General features: G+C 41.3%; 2 protein-coding genes across 2 annotated transcripts; both read right to left on the minus strand.

Moving 5' to 3' along the window:
• Window positions 1–97: 97 nt before the first annotated feature.
• On the minus strand, window positions 98–8,453 carry ddx56 (DEAD (Asp-Glu-Ala-Asp) box helicase 56). Its single transcript, XM_041811823.1, has 14 exons — window positions 8,332–8,453; window positions 6,762–6,923; window positions 6,095–6,249; window positions 5,840–6,010; window positions 5,147–5,237; window positions 3,071–3,312; window positions 2,741–2,884; window positions 2,510–2,623; window positions 2,283–2,377; window positions 1,511–1,584; window positions 1,270–1,359; window positions 733–838; window positions 541–644; window positions 98–438 (listed from the first exon to the last, which is right to left on the minus strand). The coding sequence occupies exons 1-14, from the start codon at window positions 8,386–8,388 to the stop codon at window positions 355–357; spliced, it is 1,689 nt and encodes a 562-aa protein (XP_041667757.1). The 5' UTR covers window positions 8,389–8,453; the 3' UTR covers window positions 98–354.
• A 1,616-nt stretch (window positions 8,454–10,069) lies between these two features.
• On the minus strand, window positions 10,070–11,938 carry LOC121525490 (nuclear factor 7, brain-like). Its single transcript, XM_041811519.1, has 2 exons — window positions 11,883–11,938; window positions 10,070–11,785 (listed from the first exon to the last, which is right to left on the minus strand). Exon 2 carries the CDS (start codon window positions 11,758–11,760, stop codon window positions 10,369–10,371), a length of 1,392 nt encoding a protein of 463 aa, XP_041667453.1. The 5' UTR covers window positions 11,761–11,785; window positions 11,883–11,938; the 3' UTR covers window positions 10,070–10,368.
• Between the last annotated feature and the right edge of the window lie 905 nt (window positions 11,939–12,843).

The raw sequence follows: 12,843 nt of genomic DNA on the forward strand, positions 1-12,843 counted from the left end.
ACTACAAATACTCAATGTTTGAGAAGAAATCATTGAATTTTAATAAAGTTTTTCTAATATTCCAGAGGAGATGTGATATAAAGAAGGCTGATTTGCTCTCAGCCAACGTGTGGTGGTCATTCATGGTTGTTTTGGTTAAATCAGACCGCTGCAGTCTGACTTTTCCTCTCACTGCAAAGTTCAGAGTCCAAGTTTAAGCTCTGTTTAGTCCGTGGTCCATTTAGCTTCAACAGCGCGTTAAATCCAGAGTCCGTTCAGGTTTTGTTCGTCCCGTTTGAGTCATAAATGGAGACTGAATCGTCCTCCTGAAGAGTCTCTGTACACTTTTAACATCCAGAGTTTCTGCTGCTGAAGTTACGACTGTCCTGTTTTCTCTTTTCTGTTCCTCCCTCCGCTGTATTTGAAACTCCTCAGCGGGTTCTTCCCCTTCATGTTCTTCTACGGGACAGAAAATAAGACGCAGTCGTTTTGTCACTGAGTTGTTTAGATTTTAAGAGTTAAATAATCTAGCCTTATTCAATATTTCTGTCTCAGTCTCACCTTGAAGCCGCTCTTCATAGCTCCCTCTACTTTTGACTTGATAATCCTCTTCCTCTTCCTCCGAGCTAACAGAGGATTCACCGTACCTCTCAGAGTGGTTGGAACTAAAGAAAGGCAGAGAGAATAATGACATATCAACACTAATCTCTCTTTTAATCCCAGCTGTGTTTTTGTTTGTCTGGATTATCTTACTGAGATACTCGGGGACGTTCTTCAGGTGAGGTTTGATGACCGCAGGATGAAGATCTTTGTCGTGTCTGAGCAGCTGAAGATCTCTGGGGTTATCCTCAAAATAAGTCTGAGCGACAGAAGAAACAGTCAAACTTCTACATCTGCTTATATCCTCATAAAGGAGCAACCCTTATTGACAGATTATTAAACTTTACATGCAGGATTCTGACCTACTGAGGGAGGAAAGACGGTAAAAATGCAAGCAATCCAGTGAAGTAAAGTGTAGTAGATGATGGTGGAAGGGTTGCACTTGCTGTTATGATGGTGCATGTCTCAGCTTGTTTATTGACAGCACAGAGGTAGCTCACTTTTAGAGGAAAAATCCACATGAAAAGTGAATCTTATGCTCCAGATTTTACAGTAACTGAGACTAAAAAAGTCTGCTCTTAACTCAGACTTCTTTCTTGTCAGTCTAGTAACAAAAACCAAAGCAAAGAAGACAATGTCCTAGCTGGACGACCTTTCTCGACCTTTACCCAGCGCCCCGCCATCACTCACCTTGAGTTTTTCCGAGTTGAGCAGCTCCTGTTTGATCTCCTTCAGTCTGGCCTCCCTCACTGCCTGCTTCGTCACTGAACGCATCGCATCCTTCAAAATAAAACAATAAAAAAATCAGAATCCAAACTTTAAAATCATCCAGCAAAGCTTTAATGAGAGGTAGAGTAACTTTATCATGTGTTTAAACCGCTAAAAATGAGAAAAGCATGAAATAAGAGTGACCATAGATGAGGACACTCACCCTGCACCGGTACCTGAAGCCTTCAATCTCATCCATCTTAAACTTGTACGGTTTCAGGACAGATTCTGAATTCTCTAAACACAAAACACACAATAAAACCTTGGATTAAATATGTAAAACTAAATATTCAAAGTAGTTTATAGCCAAGGGAGAAATAAGCAAGGAAGATTTACAGAGGGCAAAGGAAAGTGCAGTCGCCCCACTGCAAGAGGGAACTTACTGAACACTTAAAGGGTAATATGCAAAAATCAATTTTTCAGGTTTGTCTAACAAAAATATGTGCCCCTTGCCTGTCTGCAATCACCCCCCCCCCCACCAGCCTTCTCTACCTTCCAGAAAATGTGTGCTGAAACCAAGCCGTCAGATTTTCCCCACATGGCCCTGAAACTGTTGCACATGTAAACAGTTTCCTTCAAAAAAACAGGCGGCTGCTTACGTACTTGGGCAACTTATATTCCAGATTTTTCAGTAAAGGTTTGACAGTCCTAATCAAAAGCTACACCTGATTCATAAAGATGTTTGAAACATGAAGCTGACATGAACTGTGGTTAGCATCAGACAACCTTCCTGCATTCTGGTGGGTTTTTGTGCACCAATTTGTGCTTTTTTCCTGCATCTTACTGAGATGAATTTACCCTCCTCTATCCTTGTCTGGAGCAGTAACCTCTTGTCTGTGCTTGTCTATAAATCCCATACTGTCAGTGGAATAGCCATAGCAGCGGTGTTTAAGCTGATATAAGGAGCAGAATTAGATTAAAGAAGTAGAAGTTACCTCCTGTGAGAGCCTCCTCCACCTCCGACAGCAAACCCAGCTCTGTGTGGGAGATGAAGGAGAGAGCGGTGCCGGGGTTATCAGCTCTGGCCGTCCTAAAACAACAAAAAAAAAACTTTATCATCATCACAAATAAACAGCTGCTTAATGTTGCTTAGACAGACGTAAAAACATGTAATAATTCTTGGTTCAAAACATGTCTAACTGGATTTTAAAAACAAGCTCACCTTCCTACTCGATGGATGTACGATTCTACTGTCGGGGGAAAATCAAAGTTGAGGACACTGGAAACATTTTGGAAGTCGACTCCTCTGGAGACGCCAAACTCTTTGTCTTTTGTCCTTTTAAAACATGATTATAAAAAAAACTATCATCAATAAAGGAGAGGCTTTTCTGGAGAAGCAGCCTCCAAAACTTTAAGATGACCACCTTCACATTAAATTAAACCTCTGACTCACTTTCCTCCTTTCTCTGCGCTCTTCTTCTTCTTCCCTTTGCCTGCAGACGTCTGTGGAGCTGCAGTGGGGTCGACTAAACTCTGCTCGTCTGTGGCAATGATGTAGTCGTAAAAACCTTGATTGAACTGAGTGATGATGTGACACCTGCAGCAGAATGGCAAAAAATAAACATCATACAGTATATTAAAGCAAAGTTTGAGCAAAAATGATTATAATATTAGCCTCTGAGTTAGTCGAGACTGAATCAGGAGGTACACTTTTATCTCAGCTCTACAAGACAAGAACTAGACATTAAACCCCTTCTAAGTAAAGGAAAAGTCTCCCTGTCACCTGGAGTGGACGGGTAGCTCAGAGTTTAGCACACAGGCAGGGATCCCGAACTGCTCCAGGAACAGTTTGAGTCTGTAGCTTCTCTCCACGGATCCCACAAACACCAGCGTCTTCCCCTGAACCAGCCGTAGCCTCAGCAGCGTGTAGATCAGCAGAAACTTATCCTCCTCCTCACACTTGATGCTGTACTGCTGCAGCTGGCTGCTGTCGGGCAGCTGAGAGCCCTGCAGCTTCAGGATCACCTGAGAGGAACCACAGAGAGAAGATCAGACCTAAACCAGTGAAATCTCCTGTGTCAAATACCTCTGTGCACTCTTCTTGTACATACATGAACTCCAGACAGTTTTAAGATAGATTTAGTACATTCAGACCTTAATATTTCCTAAAATTGCATGGCACTTAACCTCATAGTAGGAGTCAACTTCCTTTTTGTTTTAGGTGTTATTGGTTCAGACTGCAGTAAAAGTTACTTCTCCAGGTAAGTATCCCTTAAACATCAATTAGGATGGTGTAATGACGGAGGAGGCTGGAGATGCTGAAAACTCCAGCAACACTCGTTTAGAGACTGCATTAGATTTAATAAAGCTGTTATCTAAACTGGTCATTCCTAAGTGGGGTCGGGACCCCCTGGGGTCACAAGATGCCTTCCAGGAAACAAAGAAAAACATGATTTCAAATGGTATAATTTGCAAAAATATATTTTTAGAACGAGTTCAGATTAAAATAAAAACATTCCCATTAGGAGAGATTTACTTAAGTGACTGTATTGTGCAAATAAAACCCTTAAAGTGCAAGTTTGTGCTTGACAGACATAACGTAAGGGTCTGGACTTGCAGGTATCGCATATGCATTTTCAAAATAAACATGTCTACTCAATGCTTAAATCTATGCATGAGCATTACTTGCATTCTGCTTCTAGTAGGGCTGGGCAGTTAATCGAAAATTAGATTAAATCGCAATGCTTGCTGCAATTTTTAAATCACAGACAGTGCAATATTTCCATAAACTGAAATGTGTCAAAATGTTTGATACACTTTTTTATTGCAGCAGAGATTTTATGCTCTACACATTATGCAAACATCTCAGGTTTTCTTAGGGATTTTTTTTAAATCCTACACTTCTCCTTTATGTGTGTATTTTTCTTATTCATAACATAAAAAAACAAAGAAATGATCATCCCCTTCAATATGAAATTAATGTCAGGCTTAAATTGTGTAACCCAAAATCGCAATTAGATTGTTTTTTGAAACTGTTTATCCCTAGTTTAATTAATCCAATATTGTGCTGGTAATAATAAAGAATGATTCATTGATTGTGTCTGTTGCACAGCAGATTAGATTCGGAAACTAAAAATAATCGCATATTAAATCGCAGACGTGGCCATCGAACAAGCCTGCTGGATCTGGCACCGTTTTGTTCCTAGAGCACCTCCTCTTTTTGCATTCTTCATACGGGATGGAAATAAAGTAACGCTGGTTCAGCACGGCGATCAAAGGTTTGTAGGTGTAAAGCAGAAAGCCTTCTACAATAAGGATGTGTGTCTCCTCCTCCTTCGTGTCAGACTTTGGGACGATCGCAGTGTCCAGGGTGTTATTAACGCCATGAAACTTCTCATGGGGGATTTTTGCAAATCATTCAGCCCTAGCTTCTAGTCTTTTCTTACATGAAATACATGTTGAAAAAAAATATAATGGCATCTTTTTTGTAGGAAAATGTGCATCAGTGAGCATGCATGGCCACCATGTCCATGGACAGTGGGCCCCCCACTCTCTAACACAGTTATTTAAGAGGTTGTGGGCTGAAAAGTCCAGGAACTTCTGCTCTAAACTTCAGAGTGATGCTGGGGCTTTCTGATTTCTTTTTGATTTTTTTTTTCATTGTCCATGCCTCTTGAAAGTTGGCGAACCCGTGCCAGAAAACCCATCTTTGGTTCAAAAGGAAAAAGTGTCTAGAAAGTCAGGGTTTTCATACATGCACCCCACCAAGGCAAATCAAGTTTTTAGAAGCACGGTGGACTAAAGGGCTGAGTAACACACAGAGGCCCTTATCTACAATATAAATGTGAAGATGGATTACCGGGTTGTGCAGCAGAAGCTCCTTCAAGGCCTGAACATCCTCAGTGAAAGTAGCTGACATCAGGAACGACTGGTAGATCTTTGGTAGATGACTACAAAAAAACAAAACACACATTATTCTAACAGAAACAGAAGGCTGCATTTTGTTAAAAAGTTTGTTTCTATTCACTTTATAAACATTTGACCAAAACGAACAGAAAGGGTAACGCTCTTTTAAATACTAACACATCACTGAAAGTGTTCAAGTTTGGTTAACTCCTGTATAAAAAAAAAAAAAAGCATAATAATCAAGAAAACATACAGTCTGTTTTTTAATGTTCAGCTTGGTCAGCAGTTTTGATTTAAGCCTGAGATTCTTCTAACATTACTCTGCCCCCTTGTGGCCAAAAGTAAAATATTAAAGCACAACATTAAATAAAACGCTACAAAGCTTCCCTGAAAAGAAGAAAACAAGGTCTAATAAAGATGTTCTTAAAACTAACAGGGTTGCAGAAGCTTTATATGTCTTTAAATTTTTTTCAAAGTTGGTTAAATTTTGCGGTAAAGCCAAACTTTGGTTTCACATCTTTGCTGGAAGTACAACAGCGCTGTTCAACAAGCTACAAATAAATGCAACATTCACAGGTGTCTTTGTGATGGTAACAACTTAAGACCAGAGACAAGGATAATAAGGCATTTAAGTGTAAGTTCCCACCACAACAAGTTTTTCAGATCAGCCTCAAAGCCAAAAGAGAAGAGCAGGTCGGCTTCATCTACGACCAGCATCTCCAGTGACGAGTGCAGAAACAGGTTCTGGGCGTTCAGATGGGCGAGAACACGAGAAGGCGTCCCGACGACTATGTCAGGTTTCTCCATTAAGATTGGCCTGGTTAGATACAGAAAAACAAACTTTGTTTGACAATACTGATCGATAGCGAGTGAAATATCTAAACATTAACATCATACTGACCTCTGTGCTGACAGATCAGCTTTCCCAGAGATGTCAGCCACTCGGACGTCCCTCGAGCAGAACGCCGTCAGCTGTCTGACCATCACCTGGACCTGCTGGCCCAGCTCTTTGGTCGGTACCAGAATCAGAGCTCGCACATCCTGCTCACGAACGCTCTGGAGATAAAAACAAACAAAATGGTCATGAGTAGGGCTGGGAATTAATCACACATTAGATTTAATCACATAAATCCTGCTGCAATTTTCAAATCGCAGAAGCTGCAGTATTTCTTTGACATGAAATGTGTCAAAGTACCTGCTTAATAAATACATTTTTTGCAGCAGCTGAGATTTTATGCACATTACGCAAACATTTAAGTGCCCATTTTTGTATAATGGTTTACAAAAATCCTAATTTTTGTGTTTTATGTTTGTTTTTATTAATGAAGATGAGTGACATACAAACATCTAAAACTGATGAAGCCTAGCATTACTTCACAAAAGTCATACCCCAGCTGGTAGCCAGCCTCACCTCCTCCACCCCAGCCGCCTCCTTTATAGGTTAAATTAGATTATTAGATAATTAGATTATTTTTGTAAATCGTTCAGCCCTAGTCATGAACTTGAATAAAGTTTATATGATCTGTTTATTTGTCCTTTATCAACACTCTTATTTGGGAGCCTCTCACCTGTTTGGAGGCCAGGATTCGCTGGATGACAGGGACAGCATAAGCAGCTGTCTTTCCTGATCCGGTCCGGGCTCGAGCCAGCAGGTCTTTCCCCTCCAGAGCTAAAGGGATCGCTTTCTCCTGGATCAGGGTCGGCTGGGACCAACCCAGGTCAGCAACCGCCTTGATCATAACCACAGGAGACAGAAAAGTGGAATGGAACTTTAATAATAGATACATTAGACCAGTGATACTCAACGTGTGGCTCTATTGGGATGATTTGTGGCTCTTCTGTGTCTTAATTTGAAATATTATTCCCCAGAAAACCTGAAAAAGGGAAACTTTGACATCAGAAATTAGTCAGATTAAGTCACCTTAATCAGTTTGTTTCCCTCACTTACACAGTAGGCTTTATTTGTCAAACTCGACTGTCAACCTTTTTTTCTCTACATTTCCATTGCCCTTATTTGCAAATTTTCTGGTCCCTTTTTTCAATCTTTGCAGCTTTTGATCAATTTATACTGTTTTAGCCCATTTTGCCACTTCTTTTCTATCTCTTTTTACCCATATTTGCCACTTCTATCTTCCTTTTGGCATTTTTTGCCCCTCTCTGTGCCACTTTTCCCCATTTTTGCTTCTCTTTGACCAATGTTGCCACCTGTAACTTATTGTTATTGTACTTCAAGCTGTCTTTGCTTCACCGCTTAGATTGCGGCTCTTGCAAAGGTATTTTTCAACAATTTGGCTTAGAGTTAAGTAACACCGCTGTGAACAATATCTCCACCATCTTTAGCAAAATCTCACACACTCTTCCGCTATTATGCTATTTTCAGCTATTTTTTCCACTATTTTCATGCTATTTTAAGCTATTTCTATGCTTTTTTGGCCATTGAATGCCATTTTAAGCTAATTTTGGGCTACTTTGAGTTAATTCTATTCTACTTTCAACTACTCCTAAGCTACTTTAAGCTATTTTTTATCTTTTTTAGCTACTGAATGCCATTCTCAGCTACTTTTATGGCACTGTATGCTATTTTTATGCTATTTTCGGCTATTTTTGTGCTTTTTGGCCACTCCAGCAGTTCTTCCTCAATTCTGCCCTCAGCATCCCAACGCAATTTCAGCTGAAATTGCAATTTGATCTGGTTATCTTTAAGGTAATCAGTGCCGATACTGGTATTAATTAAGCCGATAACATCGTGCAATGTCACCATAAAACCATTTACAAAATTATCCGGACATTTGAGGCAATGGTTGTCCGCATAGAGCACGGAATAATAAACAAGACGTTTGCAGCCATAACATTTATAACATTTTAAAAACTTATTACCTTCATACAGCCACTGTTAATAGAATCACATAAAACCAGTGCTAGATAAACAACATTAAACACAGTGCCTTTCATTAGTTACAGTACAGCTGTCATGAGCTCCTCCGTTGTACACAGTACTGATTAGTTAGCTTAGCCGCCTCCTCCTGTGTTTACATCGAGTTATCTTCATTAATCCGAGGTTTTTATTCTTAACTTAACGATTTAATGACAGAGGAGACTCTTATTCTACATTCTAGTTCAATTCGAGCAACAAATTACCTTTAAAAGACGGTCGTCTAAGCCCATTTCATGAAACTGTACCCTGTCCGCAGCCATCTCTCCACCTCACTACACTCACACGTGGGTCGCAACAGTTTGACGTCATGCTGCCTTCAGGCTCCTCCCCTCAGGCTCTGTGTTTTTGCTTTTCGCTCATATTTTCTCCCCTTTTTTACCTCTGTGTTTTCATCTTTTTAACTGAGCTTGGTTTTTACTAAGCTCAAGTTTTATTTGGGCTGAAAAAACACGTTTTACAAACTTTTTAAACAACAGATGACTGTTATTCGAACCACTTACACATGTTTTCTTAGTGTTTTAATACGGAGCGGGAGAAGGGACATAAAGAGGGTCAAAGTTAGCAGACCTGTCATGCACACAGACAGCATCTGCAGAAACACGATCACAGGTAAGATACGGTTTATTGAAATGATCCGGATGAACATGATTATAGAGTCATCATGGGACTTGGTAGATCTGTAGCCTGTTATTTCTGCCTTAAATGAAGACAACGAAGCTTGCATCAAGGCTGTCATTTATAATATCTGACTATAGGACGGGTTTTCATGTTAATGCTGATCATTAAAGAGCTGTAAAGTAAATGCATCATATAGAAAATCAACTGTTACTGTAATAGGGTTTATGGTTGAAGTAAAAGCATGTAAATAAATGAACTAGCCTTCTGTTTTGTGTTTGATGGATCTAAATCCTTGTAAAAGTGTGATGCTGTTTCAGGAGGGGGGGGGGGGGGGGGGTGTTTTTAATGTTATTTTTCTAGTTTGGGTGCATGCTGATGAGGCGGGTCTCCCAAAGAATGAGCGACAGACAAGAAAAAGAGGAAGTCCCTCTCCTTCACAAATGTCCACTCCTACAGACTTCAGGACCGTCAGGGGCTCCAACACAACCGTGTACTAACAGACGGTCCAGAAAAGAGAAGGGGGACAGGAGCCTTTCTTCATCTGTGTGCATAAAGGTAAAACCTCTAACATCCCAGCAGAAACAGAGGAGTGGAGGACTTCCTGATCTCCCAGAAACAATCACAGTCCTTTCCAGATCCACAACAGTCCAGCTCACAGCTGAATTTACTGCACGCATGCCAGTAGGCCCAGAGTGTGACTCTAATAGTCACTACCATTATGTACAGGGATGTTCATCAGCGGAGTAAAAAGACAGTTCATACACACTGGTCAGATACACCAGTCTAGTTTAACTCATTTAAAGAATCAGCTGAGGCCCCAACATCCCCAGCTTCACCAACATTCTGTCCTCTGCCTTTAAAGATGATGTCATCAAAGTTTAAGATCAGTTTTAGTTCAGTTCAGTTCAACAAGCTTTATTGGCATGGGAAATATCAGTTTGCAGAAGTGTAAATCAGCGTTTTATTGGTGAAAATACATCCCATATGTTCATTCAACAATATATGAGTCATAATCCACCATCATGTCATCATGCAGTGACATGATGGACAATTTCAACTGTACAGTGGGTCACATCATTGACAGTATGGCCCCCATAAAAACTACATGAATGAAGCAAACACCAAAGGCTCCTTGGAGAAATGGGGAAAGGCTGAGGATGCTAAAAAGGTCTCGGAGAAAGGCTGAACGTCAACGGCCAAAGAACAAAGTTCAGATCCATTCAGAAGTCTACAAACATACACTTAGCAGCTACAATAAAGAAATGAAAGTGCTGAGACAGCAGCACGTCTCAGAAATCATCCATGAAAGGTCAAATAATAGCCGCTACCTGTTCTCTACAGGTGATCAATGGATCAATCCCCCCAGATCAACCTCCACTGACTTCTTCTCTTCAAACAAGTGTCATGAATTTGCCACAAACTTCTTGTAAAAAATGAGCAGCATGAAATCTAACAGCCTACAATTACAACACAGCAATTGTGAGCTTTTCTGTTTGTGGCTTAATAAACATGTCCATCATAGATCCATCATAGATTTGTTGACTGTAAACCATGAAAGGAAAGTTTCTGTAGTCAAATATCAGAAGTGACTGGATCAAATGCCATCATAACATCATGTTTGTTTAGTTTGGTTCCACGCTCACAGAGATCTTCTCTGGGAGAATCTGCAGTGAGGAGAAAAGCCCAGTAATAAAGAATGGAAGCATCCTGTCAGTGAAATTGTGTGTGAAGGAGTGTATGAGTGTGTTAGTATCAGGATCAGAGAACGACAGCTCTCCTCTGTTACAGTCCAGATTCACTCGGATCCTCTTTGGTTCTGTCTGAACTGAGAGAACAGTGTCTGGATGTGATGGTGTGTGTGTGTAGTATTTACCAAAACAGAACCGTACTGCCCAAACTCTAGACAATATGTATCCCTTCCTCTCAGCAGACTCTGGTAATACTCCCAGGAACCAGGATCTACTGTCTCTGACCTTGGCGTCCCAGCTGTGAGTCCCTGAGTTAAAGCCCTCAGAGCCCAGGACAGAGAAGGAATTATCAAACCTCTCTGGATTATCAGGATGCTGCTGTCTCTCTCCTCCTCTCACAGTGGTCAGATCATCACACAGGATGAGGTTTAATCCAGCAGTGTTGGGGTCTAGAATGACGGGTGTGTAGGAGACCACATCCTTCATCTTGGTCCAGATCTTGAAGGCCAGGTTGCCCAGGTGTTTGGCCTGGTCTATCAGAGCTCCTGAGGGCAGCTGTGGCTCCTCCAGCAGGGGGCACTGCTGGACTCTCTCCACTGCAGCCTTGTAGTTTTTCAGGAAGGAGACGTCTTGGGCCGTCAGCTGGTCCTCTGTGGCTCTGACTGTCTGTGAAAGATCTGCTATCTGTGCTCTCAGAGCCTCCATCTGCTCCTTCATCCTCTGTCTCTTCTGCTCCTCTTCCTCCCTCAGTGCTCGTAGCCTGGCCTCCTCTTCCTCTGCTAGAAACTGATGAAGCTTCTTGAACTGCTCCTTAATCTGCCTCTCTGTGTGTCGGGCCTGGACCTCCATGTGAGCTTCTGTTTGATCAAACTTCACTTTAACGTATTTAAGAGCCTCTAACTTCTTCTTTAAGGGCTGCAGAGTTTCCTCAAGGTTCTTCTTGTGTTGTTGAACAGCTTCATCAATGGGTTTGAATCGGTGCTCAGCGTGTTTTTCTGAATGACTGCAGACGACACACACCGGCTCCTGATGGTCCAGACAGAAGAGTTTGAGCTTCTCCTGATGCAGACTGCATGGATCCTCTGAAGCTCTCTGTTTTCTCTCCTGCAGAAAAGTCTCACACAGATTCTTTAAAGCAAAGCTAACAGGTAATAATTCCTTTGAGTGTCTCCTCTTACAGATGGGACACTCCTTGTCCTCCTTCTCCTTCCAGCTCTTCTCCACACACTCTCTACAGAAGCTGTGGCTGCAGGACAGCATGATGGGATCTTTAAAGATGTCCAGGCAGACCGGACAGCTCAGATCCTCCTCTAACTTGGACGCCATTTTGTCTGGAGTGAAGCTGGAGACGCTGCAGACAAACAGGAAGCCACTCCCTGTCCCTGAAAGTTCCTTTCTCTTTGGTTCTGAGTTCTTTTAAAGTCTGCTTCAGTTGGTGGATTCAGTACCTGGTTAAAGTGGAAGTATTCCCAGTATCCCAGTAGAACCAGTACTCCCAGTACTCCCTCCTGCTGTCCTCTCTCAGTGGATGTGGTGCTGGTTTTGGTCCGGAGCTCTCTCTACCAGAGTGAGCGTCTCCTCAGGTCAGAGTAACAGTCTGTTTTATGGTTGGTGTGAGATAAGGCATGTGAGGGGCAGAGCTTCTTCAAAGCAGGAACAGAAACCAACCTGATTTCTTCATGAAGCAGAATCAGGAGATCAGGAATGATTTTTAATCCTCTATGTAACAGGAACGGATCATCTTCTTCTTTGGTATTTCTGATTTTGACACTACAATGTTAATACAGTTGAAACCAGAAGTTTACATACACTATATAAAAAGGCACATAAACTTTTTTTTCTCACCGTCTAACATTAAATCAGATTAAAATTTTCCTGTTTTTGGTCAATAAGAATTACCAAAATTATTTCTATTTGCTAAATGCCAGAATAATGACAGAGATCACTTTTTAGACAATTTTTTTATTATTTTCTTGAGAGTCAGAAGTTTACATACCTGTCATTAGTATTTGGTAGCATTGCCTTTAAACTGTATGACTTGGGTCAAACATTTTGGATATGCTTCCACAAGCTTCTCACAATAGTTTGCAGGAATTTTGGCCCATTCCTCCTGGCAGAACTGGTGTAACTGAGCCAAGTTTGTAGGCCGCCTTGCTCACACATGCCTTTTCAGCTCTGCCCATAAATTTTCAATGGGATTGAGATCAGGGCTTTGTGATGGCCACTCCAAAACATTGACTTTGTTATCCTTAAGCCACTTTGTAACCAGTTTGGCAGTAAGCTCAGGGTCATTGTCCATTTGGAAAACCCATTTGCGTCCAAGCTTTAACTTCCTGGCTGATGTCTTGAGATGTTGCTTCAGTATTTCCACATAATGTTCTTTCCTCATGATGCCATCTGTTTTGTGAA

Source organism: Cheilinus undulatus, linkage group 17, assembly GCF_018320785.1.
Source record: "Cheilinus undulatus linkage group 17, ASM1832078v1, whole genome shotgun sequence".
In the NCBI taxonomy this organism is placed as follows: Eukaryota; Metazoa; Chordata; class Actinopteri; order Labriformes; family Labridae; genus Cheilinus; species Cheilinus undulatus.